The 24,625-nt window shown below is 39.5% G+C and overlaps 5 protein-coding genes across 7 annotated transcripts; 1 reads left to right on the top strand and 4 right to left on the bottom strand.

Annotated features, from left to right (window-relative positions):
• Window positions 5,984-8,372, top strand: LOC104749337. The gene is made up of 8 exons (XM_010470938.2): window positions 5,984-6,197; window positions 6,360-7,117; window positions 7,215-7,279; window positions 7,372-7,651; window positions 7,751-7,798; window positions 7,897-7,968; window positions 8,056-8,120; window positions 8,203-8,372. Exons 2-8 carry the CDS (start codon window positions 6,680-6,682, stop codon window positions 8,222-8,224), a joined length of 990 nt encoding a protein of 329 aa, XP_010469240.1. The 5' UTR covers window positions 5,984-6,197; window positions 6,360-6,679; the 3' UTR covers window positions 8,225-8,372.
• On the bottom strand, window positions 8,940-11,543 carry LOC104749334 (F-box/LRR-repeat protein At1g06630-like). Its single transcript, XM_019238469.1, has 4 exons — window positions 11,387-11,543; window positions 9,695-10,611; window positions 9,472-9,621; window positions 8,940-9,374 (listed from the first exon to the last, which is right to left on the bottom strand). The coding sequence occupies exons 2-4, from the start codon at window positions 10,592-10,594 to the stop codon at window positions 9,108-9,110; spliced, it is 1,317 nt and encodes a 438-aa protein (XP_019094014.1). The 5' UTR covers window positions 10,595-10,611; window positions 11,387-11,543; the 3' UTR covers window positions 8,940-9,107.
• LOC104749336 (F-box/LRR-repeat protein At3g60040) lies at window positions 13,895-16,538 on the bottom strand. Its single transcript, XM_010470937.2, has 4 exons — window positions 16,269-16,538; window positions 14,632-15,639; window positions 14,376-14,519; window positions 13,895-14,280 (listed from the first exon to the last, which is right to left on the bottom strand). The coding sequence occupies exons 2-4, from the start codon at window positions 15,619-15,621 to the stop codon at window positions 14,029-14,031; spliced, it is 1,386 nt and encodes a 461-aa protein (XP_010469239.1). The 5' UTR covers window positions 15,622-15,639; window positions 16,269-16,538; the 3' UTR covers window positions 13,895-14,028.
• LOC104749333 (pentatricopeptide repeat-containing protein At3g60050-like) lies at window positions 16,786-18,652 on the bottom strand. Of its 2 annotated transcripts, XM_010470936.2 has the most exons (3): window positions 18,465-18,652; window positions 17,715-18,361; window positions 16,786-17,615 (listed from the first exon to the last, which is right to left on the bottom strand). In XM_010470936.2, exons 2-3 carry the CDS (start codon window positions 18,322-18,324, stop codon window positions 16,885-16,887), a joined length of 1,341 nt encoding a protein of 446 aa, XP_010469238.1. In that variant the 5' UTR covers window positions 18,325-18,361; window positions 18,465-18,652; the 3' UTR covers window positions 16,786-16,884. The 2 variants fall into 2 exon arrangements, with proteins under 2 accessions (XP_010469238.1, XP_010469237.1); XM_010470935.2 differs by having other exon boundaries at window positions 16,786-18,361.
• LOC104749332 (major facilitator superfamily domain-containing protein 12-like) lies at window positions 18,911-22,082 on the bottom strand. 2 transcript variants are annotated; one of them, XM_010470934.2, is made up of 13 exons: window positions 21,895-22,081; window positions 21,494-21,664; window positions 21,326-21,395; window positions 21,038-21,234; window positions 20,856-20,931; window positions 20,688-20,771; window positions 20,508-20,587; window positions 20,290-20,416; window positions 20,140-20,199; window positions 20,023-20,073; window positions 19,772-19,930; window positions 19,529-19,661; window positions 18,911-19,395 (listed from the first exon to the last, which is right to left on the bottom strand). In XM_010470934.2, the coding sequence occupies exons 2-13, from the start codon at window positions 21,646-21,648 to the stop codon at window positions 19,214-19,216; spliced, it is 1,374 nt and encodes a 457-aa protein (XP_010469236.1). In that variant the 5' UTR covers window positions 21,649-21,664; window positions 21,895-22,081; the 3' UTR covers window positions 18,911-19,213. The 2 variants fall into 2 exon arrangements, with proteins under 2 accessions (XP_010469236.1, XP_019093115.1); XM_019237570.1 differs by having other exon boundaries at window positions 19,132-19,395; window positions 21,494-21,661; window positions 21,895-22,082.

Raw genomic sequence — 24,625 nt, 5'->3', positions numbered from 1 at the left:
ACAGCTCTAAAACGCGCTCCGCATGGGTGCAGTGGTGAAATAATCCACGTCCTTATTTCGGTAGGACATTTAAGCTGAGCCCAGACTCGCATAGCTAGTAGGAACCGGAGTGAGTAAGCCGAGACCCCGACTCGCACACCCGCAATTCCTGCAGTACCCACAGGGTAAGCCGGTCACGCGTACCGCACCTAAACTAGTACGACAAGTACGTCTTGTCTACTCGAGACGTTTCAGGGAACAACATATCCAGGGTAAGCCAGGAGAGGTCCTGCACTGCAAAATATGTCTTGTAAACAACCAAAACGTCGCATTTCTATTGTACGCAATAATCAAACTTTGTGCGATCATTCAGAAGCAACTTCATCATGATGAAGATAACAAAAAAAATCGGCAATAATCGACATTCGCGTAGTAGGAAGCAAATAACCAAGTTCATGAAGCAAAAGCAAAAAGGTTGCAAATATCCGAAAGAGAAGTGCAAAAGCAATCAGCAGTTGAGTTCGCAATAACAGAAGAAAAATCCAAAAGCAATAACAACAAGCAATAAAGACGAGGACATATCACTCGTTTGCAGCATCATCGCCACCTCCATCAGCAGATTTCGGGAATGGCTCGAGATCACTATCGAAGAGCGGAGGCACTACAACTCGGTTCACTTTCGTCCGGAACTCCTCCTCGCAAGCAGCAAGACACAGCATCCTATCTTCAGGAATAGCAATGCCCCTCTTGATCAATGTCTCAAGACACTGTCTAGTCCCCGTCACCTGACTAAGAAGGAGCAAGTCAGACTGTTTCTCGCGTGACGCAATCACGTGCCTCCTCAGGCGGTCAATACGCTCGCAATGCGTCCTAATCACAACACCACCCTTAGCACGCTCCTGCTCCCCGCGCTCATCCCTTGCCTTCTTGAGTCGCTCCGACTCGGTAGTCAGCTTCCGTTGGGATGCGTTCTCTCATACGATCTCTGCGGCGTCTTGGAACTATGTTACCTACAGGCAAGCCAGCGACGAGAGACCTAGGAGCACGTTCCGAGCAAGTACTTTCTTCGTGAGCGAGCACCTTCTCACAACGCTGACTTGAAGGAAAGGGAATCAAACTAAGGGCCCGAGTATCCGTAGGGAACATCACTTCGAGCTTTCGAACATCTTCTTCCGTCAAATCTGCGAGATCAGTCACAACACCTCCCCCTTCAGATGGGTTCCACCTGGAAGGATTATCCGCTCTAACTTCGTCGAGGCCACTCTCAAACGCGCTATACTGATCGTCCTCAAGCTCCTCCAGAACATCTCCGAAGACATCATCTCCAGAAGCCATTGCGCGAAACCTTGCAAAACCAACCAAGCAACTAGTCAGTACTGAAGCAACAGGACACCGAAAGCGCAATAGATTCTGGATAGAACGAGCACAACCAAATGTACTGCGTACTGTGTACCACGTACCGCATACCGCGCACTGCGTACTGCATACCGTGCACTGCGTCCTGCGTCCTGCGTACTGTGTACTACGCTCTGCATACTGCACACGACATCCCGTTTCACCTCGCGGAGACACCCGCGAGCTCCTCCTTACCTCGCCAACACGATCTCGTTTTCACACGATCTAACTCAATCTCGCCTGCGAGACCACCATCTCACCAATCGGTCAAACTTTGAGCTCGGCACATATCACGTGAATGCACCCGATAGACACATGTGCGAGCTCGCCACCCCATCTCGCCGGACCATCATCAATCTCGCCTACGCATCAACAAGAGCCTCCACCTCTCCACCGAGAGTCTTGGAGCTCATCTCTTTGCTACTTCGCCTAAGGAACCAGCACACCTCGTATCAANCCTCGTATCAAAATCAGCACGCCCCGTGTCAATCACGCCACCAAGTATTCCGTCTCGCCGCAGCCCACCGCACCACCGCCTCACGAAGTGCGCCGTCAACATATTCTCTTCGTCGCACGCCCACTACACGCCATCATCGCGTCTCGAGCAGGGATCGGATCAGGACGCCTCACGGTCCCGACCCGGATGACTAGGCACGGCGGCACAGCAGGAGGGACCAGGACGCCTAACGGTCCTGGTCCAGATGGCGAGGCACGACGGGCAATACCAGGACGCCTAGCGGTCCTGGTCCGGATGACGAGGCACGGCAACACGGTAGGCGGGACCAGGACGCCTAACGGTCCTGGCCCGGATGGCAAAGCACGACGAGCGAGACCAGGACGCCTTACGGTCCTGGTCCGGATGACAAGCACGGTGGCGTAACGGGCTAGAAGCAATCGGCGGATTTGGCCAGACCTGGCTGGTCGGGGAGCGGCTGGCGGCGAGGTAAGAGCTGGGCTTTCCGGCAAGAGGCGTATGGAGGCGGAGCGACTCACGACTTTGGTCGGCTCCGTGGAGGTGGAAGGGCTGAGCACGCGTAGATCGGATCCAGCCGCAAGAAGGCAACACCGGTGGAACAAACGGCCGGATCAAGTGGCGGTGACACGGCGGCACGGCATAATAGTCTCGGCGGCGAGACCATGACCCTTACAAGCCAAAATCGAAAAAGTAGAGGAAGAGGATAAAGAAGAAGGAGGAAGAAGTTTACGTTTTGGAGAGAAGGAAGCAAAGTAAAAAATTTAGGTCAAAGGGGACATATTTATATGGGGGGACCAGCGCGTTGACCGAGGACGGACCTAGAGACATATAACTGTACCCGACGGGCTCAAGCAAGCCATCGCACATCGGACTAGGGGGGACCATTGTTGGATATGGGCTTTGCCCCCAACATTTACAGAAGCCCAAACAGAAGATCCTATGAAGTTTTGGGCCTGAGGTCTTGGATTTGGCCCATCTGGCCGCAAGGGTAAAATCGTCATTTTACAGAGGGACAGAAGAAACCCTAGGACAATGGCCTACTTTAAATACCAGAGGTCGTTGTCAGAGAAAGGGATCGACTTTTTGGGCAATTAGAGAGAGAAGAGCAATTATTTTCGTATTAACTGCGCTTAGCTCCTTGATTGTCATTTTCCGTAAACCCTCACTTCAATTCAACGTTAATAAAAGGACCAGCTCCGATTTATTCCCATTAAGATTCGTATTATTAATATTGTCGGTTTCGTACATCAACAAAATGGAAACTTCTTGTAGTCAGATCCTGAAGACGCATCAATCAAGATGATGTATGCAAGTGATCAACGGCAAGTTAGCGGTATATGTATTTGCTCAAAGGGGTTTTGCTTATTGACAGATGAGGGATCTCAAAATTACTATAAATTTTGTGTAGGAAAATAAAGTTGCAAAAGTGTTACTTAAAATATTGCAAAATATAGTTTCAGATGTGCCACATACTTGTACTAAAAAATTCTTGCAAAAAAACAATGATTTACTAACATTATTGATTTTTTCTTATAAAATTTTCAAAAAAAAATATTTTTTCTTCAAAAAAATTTGCAAAAAGATAACGGAAATTTGCTACAAAATTCTGTGTTGTCATTAGCAATAATAATATTGTGATGCGTATTTATCATTGCAAAAATATTGCAAAATGTCTTAAAACGAAAAGGAACGTTGCCAAAATTATGTTGCAAAAACACCATTCTATTGTAGTGAGAGTTTCTTGATAATTGAAGCTCGTACCAGATGTTAGTTAATACAGACTTCGATGTTAGTTAATTCATTGTCTTGGATGTAATTTGAATGAAACAAAGAAAACTGGAACAAAGTGATTTGAGATTTGTATCAAAGCTAACTCTTCAAGCATGCTTTTGTAAGGTTAATGGTTTGATAAAAAAGTTCGACAAGGAATTATTTGGGTTATAGTGTGTAAATTTCTCTAAATGTAATATAGTGTGTAACAAAAGATGAAAAAAAATCTAGTAGAAACAATATATGAGTTTACAGTTACATAGCATAATATGAATCTAGACGACTTGTGGAAGCTCAAAGAACACACTCACACTTGCAGCTCTAGAGATTGATGGCGTTGGTCGTCTTTTCGATTCGAAATTAGATCAAGGGACTTTTGGGTTTATCTACAGAGAGAGAAGAAAACGAGAAGAAAGAAATTAACCAATCACTCAAAAATAGAGATTTTCCATAAACCCTTTAGTAGAGTAAAAACCTCTATTGTGCTCTGTAACAAGTCCGAGGATGCACAGCCAGGTTAAGTGGGTTGAGAAACCATTCTAATAATTTCTTCTTCTTTGTGTTCATTCAACAATAGTCTAGGGGATGCAGACGCCGGAGCAGATATAAAACATGGAGAACATTCACATTCCTTTTGTTAGATGGAGAACATTCACATCATCTCGGTTTTGCTTTGCGTTACATCTTCTCTACCTGCAGCTTGAAGAGCTCTCTTCGTTTCTTGTAACGCAAGTTTCTCTTCTTCTTTTCTCTTTTGTTGTCTCTGATCTGCTTCTGACTTCTCTCCACTGCCGTCGTGAAGAGCTTTATTCCTTTTTTGTAACGCAAATTTCTCGATTTCTTTTCTCTTTTGTTGTCCCTGATCTGCTGCTGGCTTCTCTCGACTACCTTCAGGAAGATCTTTCTTCTTTTCTTGCACCGCTTGTTTCTCTGCTTCTGTATTCTTCCTCTGTTCCCGAGATGAATCTGTTTCTTTTCGTTCTAAATGCTCTAATGGACGAGCAATAGGAGCTAGGTTTCTCTTTCACCGGATTTATATTCTCGCTAGCTACTTTTCCAGTCTCTCTCGATGGCTTCTCTTTCATCCTCCTTCCTCGGAGATTCCAGTTTCTTTGACTGCAAACCAGGTTGTTGGTTATTCTGTTTCGCCAGCCGGGTTGGTGTGGCTGCACCACGAGAAGGCGACTGAGACGCAGATAAAGAAGCTGCTATGGCCGCAACGTTGCTTCTAACCCTAGAAAGTGACGGAGACGCCTTGGGCTTTGTTTCTGGGCTTTGACGGCGGAGCAATGCCTGCAGCACGAAAAGGAGGGCGTGAAGAAGGAGGAGGAGTAGGTGGTGGTGATGGGGAAGAAATCCCTGAAGAGAGACGAGAAGGAGAGTTGGATGAGAAGAATGGAATGTAAAATTGGAAAGGAGGCATGATGATGAAGGTGATTGCACATACATAGGAGATTACGTAGGAGCTAGAGTGTACAACAAACCCATAGTCGAATCGAATTTATGTTTTATTTTCCTTTGTAAAGAAGAATGAGTAAAACTACATTATAAATCTATTATTATATATGTTTATCCAATTTATCGTCATTTCACTTATGTTTATTTAATTAATTATTCATCATCTTATGCGTTCTATTTGATGCCTAATGTATTATGTACTCTCATAAGTCATAATCCAAGTGTAATTCTGATATATCAAGAACTTTTGCATTTCGTTTCTCCATGAACATTCACATGTAAAGAACAAGCTAGATGATGCAAAATCAAGAGAGGTGAACCAAATTGTTACAAATCAGATTCATGCAAAATCAAGAGAGGTGAACATTCACAACGTAACATTCATATATGGACATAAGTATATTTTCCTATATATTCCATTATACACGCATCGGTTTAGAAGAAAAGTACAAACACGTACACTGTTTCGAGTGCAAAGATCAGTGCAAATTGTTAAATATATATGAACAAAAAAATGTGAAATTAGTAGTAAGTTAGTTAGTTAGCCAAGAAAAATGTGAGAGACCCTTAATTTTTTGATAGATTGAAAAGCTGGAAATGGTTTTGATTGAGTTCACAACTTCACATATATATATAGATTATGAACATATATTGTATGTTGTTGACAATGACATGCATACATATATAACGATTCCTTTCACCAACAATTGAGAAGAGATATCTTTGGTCTTAAAATTAATTCAACCTTTTTAATGGATTGTTTTATACTTAGGTTAACACTTTTAACCTATAGTTTGTAGAATAACAATAACCCATTAACATGTGGGCTTAATTAACTAAGACAGGCCCGATAAGAAAACCATTAACCCCTCTTCTTCACTCCCGACTTCTTCTCTTCTTCTCCGATCAAACACATCGATGGCTCTTTCTTGATTCTTCTTCTTCCAAACACTGATGATACCAATTTGTGGATTAATCAAAGATTGACTTCCAACAGTTCCGCATCCATCATCGCGAATCTCGCTATTTTGTTTTGTTTGTTTTTGTTCGTTCCGGTCAGGTCTCGAGAAATTCTCTTCGACGAAGAAGCATTTTCACGTCTTAATCGGAAAAAGTTCAGGTAGAACCTCGAAATCTAAGGAATTGTGGAACAAATTGATAGATAGAAGTATATCAGAATCCTTGATTCTCGGAGATCGGTTTGAGAAATATATAGATTTTATAACGAATTGTTTAGGTCAGTTTCCATGAATTTCTAACAAATCTTGTTCGTTTTCTATAGGAAAACCATGGCACAAGATACCGATACCGTTATTGTCGCCCCTAAACGATACCAATCCCAATGCAGGATGTGGGACTGCGGCCGAGTCCCACCAGGTTTTTACTGCAATTTCGGGCATGGCTTCCGTTCCAAATCTGATGAAGTCAAACCCCGAGCAGCTGTGTATCTTGATTCTCTAAGCGGCGACGATGAAGCATCACTGAGTTTGAAGATTCTGACTACCAAGTCTCAGGGACAATGCTGCGGTGTCCCTCCGGTTTCCATGGTGGTCTTACAACAAAACCCGTCAGAATCTCCCCCATGTCGTTGAGGTCAACCGCATGGAGGATGAGACACTGAGAAACTGGGCATTCATGTCTGATACAATCCCCCCACCCAACATTTGGGCAAGATACGACACGAAGACTATCTTGGGTATGGAAAGGATCTCTTGGCAGTTGAGGCCCAAGCCAGAAGTTGGTTGGTACAGGCTTCGTCGTTACACGCTTCCAACTTATGCTTCCTCGTTGTATTGGCTCCACTTTGAATGGGACGAAGGAAGCAAGACGAGTGGAAACACTGCCTCTGTCTCTATACCAAAGACTCATAAAGGTCCGCCAGGTCCTGGTGCTAGTGGTCCATCTGGTGCTGCTTATATGAGTGACAAAGGAGCAAGTACATCCGGTCACTGTAACATGACTTTCAAAGGAACTTATGGTGCAAGTTCATCTGGCCCTTGTAACAAGACCTTCATGAGTGACAAAGTAACTGAGGCACAGGTAATTCCTTTGAACCTATTTACTGAATATACCCTGAACCAATGCACTGGTTTCTTTGTCATTTACATTGGGAAACTATAATGTTGCTGCTGTGCAGCTTCGTGGTGTTATGGACGTGTCAGATAATCACTCTCTCCACTCGTCACTGTTAATCCTTTCTAGGTTGGCTCCAGAACTCTATCTTTTCTTGTTGCCTCGTTTTCTTTCTCCTCGCTTTCATGCCAATAAAATTCTGATGTAGTGTTAATATACAGGGCATTAAGACTTTCTGGAAGAATTAATGCAGATGATGCTGTCCGAGCTACTCTTTCTTCTATTGCTTGGGATACTGCTTCTCTGCCATCTGAAGACTCTGTTTCTGAGCTTAGAAGGAAGTTACAAGATGAATATGTGCAGGGAGACGAAGGTGAAGAGATGACCATTGACATTGTAACGGCCAGCAAAGCCCAAGAACATGCAAGAGGTAGAGTTCCTGAACAGCAAGATGATCTTTGCAAACTTAGCTGTGCATTGGCCCTTTTAGCCTCTACTTCTGTAAGAAAAACGAGTTTTATGAACATGCAGAGCAGCAGTTTCCATCCAATACGTATTTGAGTGAGATTCTGTTTTTTTTTTTTTTTGATATATGGGCAGTTGGGGTGCAGAGAGCGCGGCGAATTGCTGAGACTGCTCACGGATGAGGTAAGCAAAAGCATAATAAACTCATGCCAAGAAGTAGTTTGCTTGATCAGCATCTGTATCCTAGATTTAAAAGACATTGTGTTTTTCTGTTGCTCCAGGTGGAGTTCTATTACACAATGGTCGAGAAAGCTACTGAAGCAGACGAGGTTTCCTATGCACTAATGGAGAAGGTAAAAAGACTGTTTCTTCTTTTTGTTAAATGGTTCTTGGAGAATATCAGAGTATCAGACCTAACTCTTCAAGAGTACTTCTGTAAGGTTGATAAGCTGATGCAGAACTTCGAGAAGGAACTATTTGGCGAAGCTTTTCAGCTTCTTGCCAGGTATATATTCTTCATTTTTCTTTTGAGTGGTCTTCTTTTTGAAGCTTGAGTTTCTGAAATTGTGACGTTCGTGTTCACACAGGGATGGGCTACAAGCAATCTAATCAAAGAGTATCAGAGCCAGTTAGCTTTTGGAGACCTTTTATGGAGACAAAAACAACATTAGGCCAGAATATATTTGGCAATATTATTGTATCAGTCTCAGAACATTTTACCTGTTTCACCTTAGCGTAATACCGTAGGATACATCTACTTCTCCTCTTCTCTATATAAAAATTACAAAGAAAGACGGATTGGATAGCACTCACGTGACTAAAAACTAGTTATGCAAGAGGGTTCTAGTGTTGATAGTGCTAAGAGATTGATTCAGATAGCCGATTCACACGCCTTCAAATGGTTTGCTGTGCGTTGGTCTAAATTCTGTATGGTTATTGTGTACAAAGCACGAATTTCAGGGAGTTTCCGGATTGATTTGGAAAATTATTTCATAGTGCTCATGACTTGCCAGAGCTGGACGATGAGTTTTGCTGTTACAGTAACAATTATGACCCCAAAGGTACATATGCAACTTTCGGATGCTTAGACAGATTGGGTGTTTACCATCTTAAATCTACAATAATTGGTTACAAGTTCATCAAATGACACTGCGCGTAATAATACCTTTTATCAGCGGTTCCACATTCAGAACAAGAGCACTGAGAAAATGGAGGGATAGAGAGGTGGTGACAATGGAGTTGAACATGAGAGAAAATTGACGTAAGAAACTAAAATTGTCGAAGGAGAAGAAGTCGAGTCTAATGACTCTTACGGAACAGAAACAAACCCAACCCACAGGGGAATCCTGTAAATAAAAAGGAGATAACCTTTCATGCTCTTGAGTCTAGACGAAGAAGTCACATGATAAGTGGGTTTGATATGAAGCAGTTTATTGTAAAGTGTATCAAAAGATGAAAAAAAGTCGAGTAGAAACAATATATGAGTATAGAGTTACTTAGCATAATATGAATCTAGACGACTTATGCCACTCTGGAATGGCATTTTCCTGGAAGTGAAACTCCATGAAGCATCGTTATATCCCCTTTTGGTTTGCAAACTTATGCCATCATCCACCACAGCTTCTGCATTACGTTTTCTCCCAATTAAACTTTTCTCCAACTGTTTAAACTCTTCATCAGTTCCTCCATAATTCAGAACATGCAACACCTTCACTTGATTCGGAGGCATTGAGACATCGCCTCTGTAACCATTCAGATCCTGAAGAAGCAGAAGATGTATGTACATGATCAACCACCAAGTTCGTGTGTATGTGTATTTCTTCATAGGTTTTGTTTGTTAAGACTTAAGAGTATACCTGGATAAGTAAAGTTTCAAGCTTTGGAGACTGCTTAAGCATATTTGCCAGCAATTTCCAACCTCGTTTATCCTTACTCCCAAAAGATAAATTAACCAGATTATTGAATACCGGTAAAAGTAGCCCATATTTACAGCATGAATAGATAACCTGAAACACACAATCACAGTTTAATAATGTCCCAAGGATTTTCAAAACGATAAAAAGAAATTGGCTAACTTACATCAACCGTAACGGGAGATAGATGAAGGATCTCAACATTTCTTATCCCCATGAGGAGTTCAGTTACATCTGCCCTCTCCACATGTCCCGGATAAAGATCCATCTTAGCTTCAACAAGGGATCCCAAGTTAACTTGTGGATACTCATGCAAGGCGAAATCAGAGTAGTCAAGGTACTCTAGGTTTGGCAGGTCAAATGACAGTTCGTTCTCGCTATGACAGTCGTAGTCAACTGATAGTCTCTTGACCGTCGGACTCGATATGGTGTGAGGGATAGCTTGGTCTCTGTGATGGACTGATAACTCCTCGAGTACCGGGCAACCAGCAAGAAGTACATAACACAAATCTTCATATTCAAAGAAAACCGTATCGATGAAGAGAAACTTGAGAGATGGAAGTGACACATATGAAGGAAGCTTTCCAAGGTAGAGCTTTGTTCCCAGTGTCAGCTTAACCAGTGTTTTGCTTGCGAAGAGCAGAGGGGGCAGGAAGTGTATACCCCGATCTTTTATCCTTAAGTCCATTTCCAAAACACCGCGCCTTACCACATTGGATATCCAGCGGCCCACACAAGTCTTTTGGCCTTCATTAACCGCGCCAACATGGCATGCTAGTGAGAATTTCTTGATCGAATAATCACATTGCAAAGCCAGTGTTCGATCCACAATTTTCTTGAAGCTATCTGAAAACACAAAACTCGTTTGTTTACCACCCTCTTCCGCATGCAGCGAGACGGAATCATCAAAATCAAGACTATCCGCCAATCTGTACATATAATTCCACTTTTTCGAGAGAACAGATGTTGACACAGCCTGTTTTGTCGGCAGTAAGGACAAAATTTTGCCCAAAACTTCGTGTGGGAGCCAGCTGATTGCATCTCCCGAGCAGGTTTTGGCATCCATCGAGAGATTAACAGTGCCTGAAACATAGAGTGATTCAACAATTACAATGCACCCCATCGAAAAAGATCAGATATTTCTATAACTTAGCAGAATCTCAAATTTGCGCCAACGAAGATCACAAGTAATAAACTTCAGCAACCAACTACAAGATTAAGTGGAATTGAAATTGTTTCAGGAAACAAAAAAAAAAAAACTGTAAGAGACGGCCGCCAAGAAAATAAAGGTTCAAGCTTTTTCATACTTTGGAGTGAAACAAATAAAGGTTCGAGCTTTTTCATATTTTCGATTGAAACAAATAAAGGTTCGAGCTTTTTCATATTTTGGATTGAAACAAATAAAGGTTCGAGCTAGAGTGACTAAAGGGAACGAACAATATAACACCACCACAAAGCAATAAGTGGTGAGCTCAGTATATATCCATAAACGTACGGAAGCTCAAAAGAACACACACTTGCTGTTTGAGCACTACTTGTAAGAACCAGAGGGACCTTCTAAATTAAAGAAAGAACCAGGGAGATCCACAAAAACAAACGTCACTTTCCACAATTACAAATCACTTGACAGTACCAAGGTCGACATAGAAAGAACAAAACCTTGAAAAAAAAAACGTTTTTGAATGGATCACACAGACAAAATTGAATGGATGCTAGAGCCTAGAGAAGCAGACAGACAAGAGAGAACAAATATGTAGATTTGAGCAAGCATACCACATGAACATATATGATAAGCGTAATTACGGATCATTCAGAGAGAGAGAGAAAAAGCACAGAACATTCAAAGACAAATACAAACCCGTAATGGTGACGACCAAAGAGGGCAATAACAGATACAGAGACTGATGGCGTTCGTCTCGATTCGGGATAGAGATCGGAGTCTCCAATTTAGATCTTAGGGATCGTTGGGAGGGTCTATGACATCCACTTCTTTTACTTCGTCAATTTTTTTTTTTTTTTTTTTTTTTTTTTTTTTTTTTTTGAGTTTTTTTTTATGGTTGGAATTTGAAATCCTGACATACAGTTGGTTTATTATATAGATAAGTTGTATGTAATTATTAGCGCATGTCTCTTATGGTGATCCGTAAAAACTGTTAAATTGTTTTTACTAGTTTTTAGTTCTTTCCTATTCCTTAGTAAATTAGAAATATTGTTGTTGTTTAACATGACAACTAAATAAATTTACTATTATGAACCATAACAAAATATGTATACCAATTCACCCATACTGTATATATATATATATATATATTTTACTATGGACCTATGGTCTAATATGTGTGAAGGGAAACTGAGAGTTTTAGATAGAGCGAGAGAGAACAAACTTTAGTTCTTCTTATTGTTTTCTTTCCATTCTACATAGATATATATGGGAGAAACAAGCTATGTAAACGTTATAATCTTAGCTTCTGAAAGCTCGTGGCAACTCCGTCGGATAGGCTAACTCTTATAAGCATTTAGCGAGCGACTTGCCTTTTTCCGCTTCATATTGCTTTGTTCTTTCCTTGCTTCTTTATAGTGGGTCTTCACTTGCAGTTAGTCTTTCTTGCTTTGTAATTTTTCTATAGTTTTCACTTTTCAGTATTTCTCCTTACCAGTGATTTCTGTAATTTTCTTTCAAAATTTGAAAATGGTATAAAACTTAACATTCATACCATTTTTTTTTTTTAAATTACTATTCTAAAAATTACAAAGGTGGTGTTTAATTAGTGGCAAACAAGTTTAAGACTCCAAGTAATATTTGATCTTAGCTTTTGTAAATCCGAACCTAGTTGTTAGGTGACCTTCAGATAGACACTAACATACCCAATAAGTATATCGATGTGGAATTATTTAAGACTTGCATACCAAAAAAAAAAAAAGTGTGATACACGTCGAAAATTTGCATCCATACGCAAAACTTGATCACTTTCATACCAAAATCTTAAAAGAGTACCATAGGATTTTTTAGTGGCTCCATACTATAATATTCCAGTTTGTTTGTAACTTCGGTGATTTGTGTGATACAAATTATGATTAATTTATGAAAGTAATCCTTTTGGGAAATAGTATTCTCTANCACTTTTTCGAGAGAACAGATGTTGACACAGCCTGTTTTGTCGGCAGTAAGGACAAAATTTTGCCCAAAACTTCGTGTGGGAGCCAGCTGATTGCATCTCCCGAGCAGGTTTTGGCATCCATCGAGAGATTAACAGTGCCTGAAACATAGAGTGATTCAACAATTACAATGCACCCCACCGAAAAAGATCAGATATTTCTATAACTTAGCAGAATCTCAAATTTGCGCCAACGAAGATCACAAGTAATAAACTTCAGCAACCAACTACAAGATTAAGTGGAATTGAAATTGTTTCAGGAAACAAAAAAAAAAAAACTGTAAGAGACGGCCGCCAAGAAAATAAAGGTTCAAGCTTTTTCATACTTTGGAGTGAAACAAATAAAGGTTCGAGCTTTTTCATATTTTCGATTGAAACAAATAAAGGTTCGAGCTTTTTCATATTTTGGATTGAAACAAATAAAGGTTCGAGCTAGAGTGACTAAAGGGAACGAACAATATAACACCACCACAAAGCAATAAGTGGTGAGCTCAGTATATATCCATAAACGTACGGAAGCTCAAAAGAACACACACTTGCTGTTTGAGCACTACTTGTAAGAACCAGAGGGACCTTCTAAATTAAAGAAAGAACCAGGGAGATCCACAAAAACAAACGTCACTTTCCACAATTACAAATCACTTGACAGTACCAAGGTCGACATAGAAAGAACAAAACCTTGAAAAAAAAAACGTTTTTGAATGGATCACACAGACAAAATTGAATGGATGCTAGAGCCTAGAGAAGCAGACAGACAAGAGAGAACAAATATGTAGATTTGAGCAAGCATACCACATGAACATATATGATAAGCGTAATTACGGATCATTCAGAGAGAGAGAGAAAAAGCACAGAACATTCAAAGACAAATACAAACCCGTAATGGTGACGACCAAAGAGGGCAATAACAGATACAGAGACTGATGGCGTTCGTCTCGATTCGGGATAGAGATCGGAGTCTCCAATTTAGATCTTAGGGATCGTTGGGAGGGTCTATGACATCCACTTCTTTTACTTCGTCAATTTTTTTTTTTTTTTTTTTTTTTTTTTTTTTTTTTTTGAGTTTTTTTTTATGNAAATAATAGAGATAGTTCTTACTTCTTTTACTTTTTAACACAAACCCATAATTACTTTTACATTATTTTTATTTTCTTTTGAAATTTTACTATTTTTTTAGGCAATTTTGATAAACCCTACTATTAAAATAACTATTTTTCCAAAAATCATTATTAGTTTTTTCTTTTTCTTTCAGAAACTGAAATACAACTAAAAAACTCTTTAACATTCAACTCATATAAGCTGACTTTTTGTATTGAGTTTATTAAAAAGTTACATAGCCATATTATTATGAATTGACTTTGAACTCGCACTTGGATTGAAGTGAAACTCCAAGAAGCTCCCTTTTGATTTGCAATATTAGGCCATCATCCTCTGCAGCTTTTGCAACATCCACTTGAACCAGTTCGAGACACTTGAATTCCCCCAGAAAACTCTTCAACTGTTTCAACTCATCCGCAGTTCCCCGATAACCAAGAATATGCAACACCTTCACTTTGTTCGGAGGCATTGAGACATCCCCGGTGTAACCATTCAGATCCTGAAGAAGCATCAATCAAAAAACATGTATGCAAATGATCAACCACCAAGTCCGTGTTTATATATATGTTCATCGGTTTTGCTTATTGAATATACCTTGACGATTAGAGTTTCAAGCTTCGTAGACTGCTTAAGCAGATATGCTAGGAGTTTCCAACCTCTTTTATTCTTACTCCCCAAAGATAAATTAACAAGATTGTTGAACACCGGCAGCCCATGTTTACAGTGTAAATAAATCACCTGAAACATACAAACACAGTTCAACAATGGTTTTGCTTATTGAATATACCTTGTCCGTGTTTATATATATATACAAAAGAAAGAAAGAAAGAAGGAAAATGGGGAAGCCTACGTCAACAGAACCAGGAGAAAGATGCAGGGTCTGAACGTTTCTTATCCCTGTAACGAGATCAGTTACATCCAGCCTGTCGACCTTTCTTTCCAGCCAAAGGTCCAGCTTAGCTTCGACAAGGGACTGGAGATTAACTTGCAAATACTCACCCAAGGCACAGTGAGAATACTCAAGGTAGACAAGCTTTGGCAGGTCAAATGACATATAACAAGCACCATCAACATCATTAGGAGAATCGTAGTGAACGGATAGTCTCTTGACGGTTGGACTCGATATGGTGTGAGGCGTCGCAGAAAAGTTAATGTGATGGACTGATAATTCTTCGAGCACCGGGCAACCAGGAAGAAGCACAAAACACAAATCTTCATATTCAAAGAAAACCGTATCGATGAAGAGAAACTTGAGAGATGGAAGTGAGACATATGAAGGAAGCTTTCCAAGACAGAGCTGTGTCCCTATTGTCAGCTTAACCAGTGTTTTGCTTGCGAAGAGCAGAGGGGGCAGGAAGTGTATACCCCGATCTTTTATCCTTAAGTCCATTTCCAAAACACCGCGCCCTACCACATTGGATATCCAGCGGCCCACACAAGCTTTCTGACGCTCATCATCCTTGCCAACGTGACATTTTAGGGAGAATTTCTTGATCGGGTAATCACATTGCAAAGCTAATGTTCGATCAATCATATTCTTGAATCCCTCCGTGAACACATAACTAGTTCGTTCATCGATCCCTCGGGCGCGCATAAAGTTCTCGAAGGCCTCCCAATACGCATACCTTGGTTGTTGAGCCTCTTGGGCTTGCAGGGAGAGAGAATCATCAAAGTCGAGATGATCCACCAATCTAAACACATACCTCCAATTTCTCGAGAGAAGGGATGTTGAAGCAGCCTGTTTTGTCTCAAGTAAGGACAAGATTTTGCCCAGAACCTCATCAGGGAGCCAGCTGATTACATCTCTCGAGCAGGTTGTCTCAAACCTTTTGGCATCCATAGAGATAAATAAAAGTGCCTGAAAACATGATGTGATTCAACTGCTTAACTAACCAAAAAGATTTGAGCAATCAACTACATGATGTAAGCGGGATATACAATGTTGAAACTAAAGGTTCAAGCTTTTTCATTTCTTTTATGGATTGAATTCTAAGTAAAGGTTCAAGCTTTGAGACTGGAGTTGAAAAGTAAACGAATAATAGAACACCAAAAAGCGATTAGTTATGGAAGCTCAGACACACTCAGTCTATCTAAAACCATATGGAAGCTCAAAGAACACACTCACTTGCAGCTCTTACGAACCAGAGGGGCATAACAAATGTCACTTTTACACAATTAGAAATCACATGAGATGGTTGACATAGAAGACAGAAGAAACTAAAGTTTCGTGCTTTCATTATGAGGATGCTAAAGAAGCAGAGGGGTGAAAAAAAATCAATCCAATGTCCACAAACAATGACATCCACTTTTCACAAGTATATATCTGAGCAACCGCTAAGATAATTCAGAGAAAAACGGAAACTTCAAAGACCGTCTTCTTTTTCTTTTTAACATATAGAAACCAAAAGGTTCGAGCTTTTTGTTTTGGGGGCTGAATTAATTGAAAGGTGCAAGCTTTCAAGTGAAAGCAAAATAGATACGACGAACCTGATGGTGGAGACGGGAGAAAGTCGATCCGGAGATTGGTGGCGTTGGACGTCTCCGTTCGAAATTAGATCGGAGTCTCCGATTCACAATCTAGGGATGATGGATGTTTGGGTTATCTAAAGAGATAGAGAAAATCAAAAAACAAAGGAAATTAAATATCACTCAAAAATGGAAAATAGAGATTTTCCATTAACCTTAATAGAGAAAACAAGAACATTATCGTTTAGTGAACATGACAATGGAACTTATCGTTTAGGTTAAAAGTAACTTCTCTATCTGTTTTTTTAGATTATTAATGTTATCATAACCCTTTAGTAACCTTCAACCCTTTACAATGGAATTTATCGTGTAGGTTAAGGTAATTCAATGCGAGCCAATAAGATAATAGAGTTTTGTGTTACATACTTTTTTCTTTCTTTTGGGTATATTCAACCCTCAAGTCCGATGAATAAGTAAATTAAATACAGAAGATACCAAAACTTTTGATGGCGGTCATGTTCTTTTAGAATCACTTTTATTTTTACTATAATTCTTGGAAAACAACAAGAATTGGTAAAGAAGAGATCAATCAAACAAAACCTAAATTAACAACAACAAAAGAAGAAAAAAAACCCTATCATCTCCTATATTTCATCATCTTTGGAACTAAATGAACATAATGTCCTTTCTTCACCATCTCTCTTATTACCTTGCGAGCCTCTGTAAGCTTCCCTGCTTTTCTTAAATAGCTCACCAATGTACTATACACTACGAAATTCGGGTTACACCCTCTAGATTCCATTTCTTTGAGCAACCAACACGCCTCTCTGAACTCTCCCGCCATACACAACCCCCTAATCATCGAGTTGTACGTGAATACATTCGGTAATTGCCCTTTGACCGTCATCTCCTTAAACATCTCCTTTGCCTTCTCTAGCTCCCCGGATACGACGTACCCTGTTATCATCACAGTGTAACAAACAACATCCGGTGCGCACCCGGCTTTCACCATCTCATCTAGAAAGTACTTGCACGCTTCCATATTCCCTGCACGGCTCAGACCGTCTATCAGAGTGGTGAAATGGAGGACGCTCGGGTCGATTCCTACTTCCTTCATATGGTTCAACGTAGTCAGAGCAGCCAGCGGTTTATTTCCTTTCCCCAAAATGTGCAGCAAAATGTTGTATGTGTAGCAATCCAGAGACAAACCATCTCGAGCCATCTCATCAAACAGCCTGTCGAATCGATCCATTTTCCCTAACCTATAGTTGGTCCACAAGAGAATGTTGTAAGTTAGAACATCTGGCGAGAACCCGTCTTCTAACATCTGCTCGTAAACCCACTCAATCAATTTATACTGTTTTACACCTAGCAAAGAATTCAAAATCGCGTTATAAGAGTGTTTGAAAGGTCGGTAATTGAAAGTCTTGGACTTTATGAACTGCACAACAGCTTGTTTCGCCAAACCTGCTTCACCGCAACTACAAATCAACAGATTAAACGTCCTAGCTGTTGTCGGGAGCCCATCTTGAACCATCTCATCAACTAATCTCCACATTGCCTTATACTCTCCACACTCTGCAAATATCTTCATAAGCAAATGATATGAATTCACTGTGTGCCTGAAACAATCTTGCTCACCAGACCACATGAAGAATCTATAAGCTAGTTTGGCACATCTGGTCTTATTATTATCATAACTCAAGTTCCTTAAGAACCCTACAAGAACCTCCCTCACTAGAAGTCCTGAGACTCTAACATTAAGCTCATCTAAAGCTGACTTTGTATCGAATCCAGCAGAGTCATCTTGCTTTAATGTCTCGAGAACACGAGACGCACCAAGCTTGGCACTATCCAAAAACCTACACCGAACAGAGATCTCTTCTCGATCGATGCTTTGGAGCTCGCTGATACTAGTACTGGCTTCCTCAACAAATCCACAATCCAAATCTAAAGCAGTGAAACCAATATGAGTTTCATCACTACCCAAGTTACCATTGCAGAATTTTCTGGAGCTGAAGAGAAAGCGATAAGCTTTACGAACTACATTTGTGCCAAAAACAAGTGCCAAGTTCATATCTGATCTCAATCCCCATTATTCTCTGCGATCTTTCCTGCAAATAAATAAATAAAAATCACAGCTTTAATTTCCAAATTTCAAATGTGATCCAAATTCAAGACATAAATGTTTGTAGGGATTGTATTTCTTCTTATTACCTGGATAGTCAAAATAGCAGACGATAAATGCTTATCTTGCTCGTAGATAAGACGGCCTTATCGAATTCATCGAAGACGATGGCTCCAGGTCCGAATCTGAGACTGCGACTAACTGCACAATCCCCAAAAATTAGGGTTTCTAGCCGAAGAAGAAGAAGAAGAAGACTTACAGTAGTGAAAACTGGAGTAATAAAATTTTAGTTTTCTTCAGATAAGTTTTAAAATTATACTCCGACCCGACCCAACCCGACCCGATTATGGCTTATATTATAAGCCCAAAGCATAATGGATTCGATTTTATGGGCCTCATCTGGTTAACAAAACCCGGTTTAAGCGATGTTCCATTCTGGTATAGGTGATTTGTGTTCACATCCATTCTGGTATAGGTGATTTGTGTTCACATTCACAGTTCACTGTCACACTTTAGTTCCCAGTATGATGATCTATGTCGCAATCAAAGATTGTGTTAAATTTTCAAAAATATAAAACATCTTTGTGAATATTACAAATGGTAAGAAAAACCAAATAAATCAAACTCCAGATCCCAGATTTAGATTCATGTTTTCTTCAGATACAAGTAATTGATGTCACACTTACACTGTGATCTCTATCCCCCTATGTACAAAATCGTCGTCTCAAGAATCTGATAAACTCCGTGTATTGTAAGAGATTAGTGGACCTGAAAATCAAACATGTTCAAAAGAAACAATCAAAGCATTTTAGTGGTTTAACCGTAAATGACCATTTCGTCATTCTAGTAACGGCTCACGCAGGGGCTTCGACAGTGATCCATCAGCTCCAAGCTCCATAAAGAACGTTACAGTGACACCAACAAACGAGCAAAACGCTGGAACAAGACCTAAACCGTATCTTGTAACCGATAGGTAAGCACTTTGTTGGTGGTTGTTTAGTTGAGTTCTTGGTGAAGTACCTGTCACACCAAAAAACAGTTTCATCAAAACCGCTAACACGGTGAGAAATGACTGTTCTGCTGCTCTAAACTTGATAGGGACATGTCTCAGTCATCAGTTTAATTTATATGACTTTGATTAAGTGAAACTTACTCTGGTGTGACTGAAGAACATATAGAGCAAGCCCACAAGACATCTTGTCTAAGAAGCTTAACGAACCACAGACAAATGCGCATCCACCGACTTCTGCACCAATCAACACACTCTGCATACTGATTGCTGTAACCTGTGGAATTGTATAGTCGATGAATTTAAACTAGACATAATACAAGTATGGTTTATAAGTTATAACTGACAGTGATACCAAATCAAAATGAGAGGTAGAGAACGCTATACCATCATTAATGCGTTCGCGATGCCAATAAAGACGGATATAGCATACATGAAAAAACTTATGTTTCTAGGCAATAGAAGAATTGCTGCACCGCAGAATATCCAAATAACACCACCAGCTGTATAATACGCCTTTAAGCGTCTCCCATTCCATGGAATCTCCTAACATAATTACGCACAAAGAATAGTTGTAATTCCTTAACCGAGACAGAGGAAAAGAGAAGCTTCCGACATATGTTATGAGAATATTGAACCTGAAGCAGAACCGATACAACAAAGCTGCAGATATAGATAATTGCAGGAACCTGAATAATATAACATTCAATCAGCGTACTTATACAAAACTGAAATGATCTTAATGAATATATTACCAAAGCTTTAGCGGATTGATCCATTTGCAAATCATCAATAACGAAGAATGCAAGATAAGCCTGAGAAGGATGGAATGCAACACCTGGTGTGAGAATTTACCGCAGTATGAATGAACATAAACAGAAGCAAGAAAGAAAGCAGAAACAGACCTGAGAAACATTCAATACAAGTCGAGTGAGGAGGTAAACCATAGCGACTTGATAGTATAGAAGTTTCCGGAACCAATAGACCCACGGTATTCTCACTCGGCAAGTTTCTTTCAAATCTAGCCTAAGCCTTTAATCATCAAAACGCATATAACATTCATTGACTATACAAATTTTTGTTAAAATAAAATAAAAATGGAGAATTGAGCATATATACATACCTTGGCTCTTTAGTCCCCATAAGAAATATGATAACAAAGCAGCATCCAATTGAGATAGATGAATATGCAATCCAACGATACTGCAGAGTTAAAGGGTACGCATGCAATCAATGTTGAAACACACTTACTAGCTCCAAATATAAACATAATGGAGAAGTCAACAACACAAAGTATGGAAACCTGTGTTTCGGTATCTTCTTTTGATCCAGCCTTAATTACACCAAATACTACTAAAGCAATTGCATATAAGCCAAGGTTAGCAACCTGAAAAAGCAAAAGCATTGTTAAATTACATAAAGAAGCATAGTTGGTATGGTACCAAACCAAGATCAGGGGAAAGAGCTTGACCATAGTAAAAGCGTTACGACAGCTTGTTAAAGCTACTCTGCTTGTTGAGTTCAATGAAATGCAATTAACCATAGCCCTGTAGAGTAAATAAAGCAGCAACAGAGTCACACAACATATAAACGAGCAGAAAACAAAAAAAAAAGGGATATGGCTAGAAGGTGAAGTAAAAGAGATGAGATTACATATGGGAAACTTGAGTAGCAGCCCATCCTATGTTAAATATAGCAGCAAACATGCTGTAGGAGAAGGTTTCGAGGGTTAAAGAGTCATTATGAAGGATGGAACAAGGCAGACAACCTCCAAAAACCGAGGAAAAAGAGATTGCAACCAGTAATGATCCTGCAGCATGCCAAATTTTGAAATGCCCAAACCTATCTATCTGTGATATAACAGAAGACCAAATTGTTAGTTTACCATCAAATTAGAAACAATAAGCTTAAGGCTAAATCAGAGACAGAGAAGTAAGGTACCAATTCACCAGTGAAGATAGTAGCAAACCCATCAGCAACTTGGCCAGAAAGCATAACAATGGCTGCATCTCTACAGAAGGGAAAAAAGAAAAAGATCCTCAGACTATAATTGAATTACTACAAAATTAAGGGTCAGAATCACAAGAAACTAAGATGAAAAAAATTCACCTAGGGGAGAGACCAATTTGGGTCAAGAAAAGGAGGAGGTAAGTGAACCAACAAGAAGCAGTAATGTCATTAAGCATATGTCCAACTCCATAGAAGAAGACAGACCATCTTCCAATGGGTTTTGTGAATGGATCTTCCTCACTCCTTCCGGTCATTTTCTCTCAACAGCTTCTAAAAATTAAAAAGTGAGGATTTTTTAATCAATCTTGGTCTGGAAAAGCCTTAGAAATGCCTCAATAACATCGAATTCACATCAGATACAAAACAAATATGGGAATTGAGCTATCAAAACCCTAAATTGGGAACTTTTTTCAGTCCTCGAAAACAGAGGAATGGGTAAATTTCAAACCCATGAACAGAAAAAAAACAAAATAATCATAAAGGATTGAGCTTTCTCGTACCTTGAATCAACTTTTTTAAACCAAAACCCTTGTGATGAGAAATTGGTTGATAAGGATCCTCAAACACAATCAAACTTTCCCCAAATGGAGGGGAAAAAAGTGGCGTAAAGAAGACAATTCCTAGAAGAAACTGGTTTCATTTTGAACACTCTCTCCACTAACTAACCTAAGAGCATGGGCATCGGTTAGGGACAATTTTTGGTCCCCCAAATTTAAAAGTATTATTTTGAAAAGTTCTTATTTTTAGTATGAGCATTGGTGTCTATTTGTATTTGGTCCCCCAAATAAAATAATAATATTTTAAAAGTTACAAAAATTAACATTAACATTGTTATAACATTAACATACAAATTAACATAAAATTAACATTAACATTGTTATAACATTAACATTGAAAACATTAAAAAATTACAAAATTACAAAAAGTTGGAAAACAAAAACATACAAATAAGACATTAAAAACAGATTGGGAGCACCAACTAGTTCCATGAGAAATTAGACGAGCACCAACTAGTTCTCCAACCAGGGCAGTCAGATTGGGAGCAACAACGTTCATTCTGCTCTTCAGGTAATTGTATAGCTGAGCTCTGTACTCAGACAGAGAAAGAACCTGGTCATAGAGTTCCCGGATGTGCAGCAAGTCAAGGTCACTGACTTCTGTTCCCATGGATATAACTTTGGTTAATGGAGTTCTATTTACACAGTATACAATATGAAACTTACCTCAGAGAAGTCAAGCTTAGCAGCATTACTCCAGTTGCCCATCAATTTAACAGATTTGGCATAACAGATTCTCTAACCCTCATCGCATACGTGTTTAGCTCTTTGTCAAGATCATCGAGCAGACCGATAGCTTGGATAATCATAGTGTCCACCTGACAAAAACTAAACCGTTAAGAGATGCAAGAGAAGCAAAGACAAACACAGGATACGTTAAAATTGGACAATCAAATAGTAGTTCGATAGAGAAGTTCCATAATTCACCACAGGTTAGCTTTGAATCCATTAACAAACCCAATCTTGAGACCACCTTCTAACAAGTCATCATTTCTATTTCAGATAGAGAAGTTCCATAATTCACCACAAGTTAGCCACCTTCTAACAAGTCATCATTCTATTTCAGATATAGAAGCTCTAGCTAAATTAGAAGAAAGAGACTGAGGCACAGAACATACCAGATAAAGGGCATAGAAATGCAAGAACACCGATTTCTTGCTCGTTTGATCACGAAGAAAAATGAGCCTACAGTGTGTAAACGTAGAAAAAAGTAAAAGCTCACCTGTTGACGAACAACAGAGAGAATGCTAGCATCAACCCGTCGAATCTCACCCTGAATCTTTTGCATAAGTGGCTCAACGCCAGATAGTGATGCCTCTGTAAAATGAAACACACACATTTGAAACTCATGGTAAAAGCAGTCACATTACATATGAAGAAAACTAATCAGCAGCTGAACTAAAAGGTCATGATTACAGAAGCAAGCAAAATTCAACAATTCATCATAATACATGGGATTTAATTATGAACCTTATAATCCCTCTAATACTGTTTTCATGAAGAAAATTACAAAATCACCTGTTGGGAACATCTGGTTGATATATTCTAAAGCACTCGATTTATCCATGGCTTGTAAATTTGTGTGAGAAAACCAAAATCACTTGAAATGTGAAGATCTGCAAAACAGATGATCAGCGACACTTTTATTAACACGAACGTGAAGAACACAGCGATCGATTCGACGCAATTATTAGATCAGTCGGGAACAATTAGGGATTACCGATGGTCTAAAGAGTGAAAGCTGAAGAAGCTTACGAGTTTGAAGGAGAGAGAAAGATTGCAACACCAAACGGTGGGCGATGACTGCCGGCGACTGAGATCGGATCGTGTGTGGCCACCGGACCCAAGACGAAAACGGAGACGGAGTCGAGATAGAAGAGAGAATTGGAGAACTTTCTCTCGACGACCAGCTTCCACGTGTCCAAGTAGACGGATAAAAAACGTCCCACTTTAAGATACGTTTCTTCGTTATTTAGCCTTTTTTATTTATTTTTAAAAGATAAATGCTGGGGGACTGCCCAAATAGACGCCATTGCACATGGTCTAACGTCTAGTAGAGGTGTCCTTGGGCTTGGGTGGTCCTTCCTGAGATTTAGAAGAGTTGACGTATTAGAGTTTATTGGGGGTTCATATAAAGGGGGTTCTTAAATTTTTTATGAATTAATTGTGTACTGTTTGGAATATAAGAACCCATGATCTCTTCGATAAAATTTTCTCTTTTATTGGTAAGTTTTTATTTTGGATCTCTTATTTTTGAAAATATTGTTTTTTAAAATTTTAAATAGAATAGAAGTGGTATAAATGTGTAAACATTTAAGATTTTATAAAAATAAAAAAAAATATTCCATTTTTATTAATTTTCAAACATACAAAACACAATAAAATATTAATACATATTAGTGCAATTCATAAATGGGAAAAATGATTAATTGCAATTTAGAAGTACAATTAATCATTCATGGCCAAATAAAATCAAATTTGTCAAGCATACCAAAGGATATTACTACAAGCTAAATAGAACAAGAACAATATACTCTTAAATTATACAATCATGTTGCCATCGATTATTTTTTAGCTAGGAAAAGCCAAGCATGCAGCAAAATCAAGCAGTGACCAATCAGACCCGAGATTAAAATGTGACCAAGCCAAGCCTGCAGCAAAAACAAACGGTGAC

This window comes from Camelina sativa, chromosome 16 (genome assembly GCF_000633955.1).
Source record: "Camelina sativa cultivar DH55 chromosome 16, Cs, whole genome shotgun sequence".
NCBI classification, from domain to species: Eukaryota; Viridiplantae; Streptophyta; class Magnoliopsida; order Brassicales; family Brassicaceae; genus Camelina; species Camelina sativa.
Note: the sequence above shows the minus strand (reverse complement) of the source record. Positions and strands in the feature narration are given on the sequence as shown.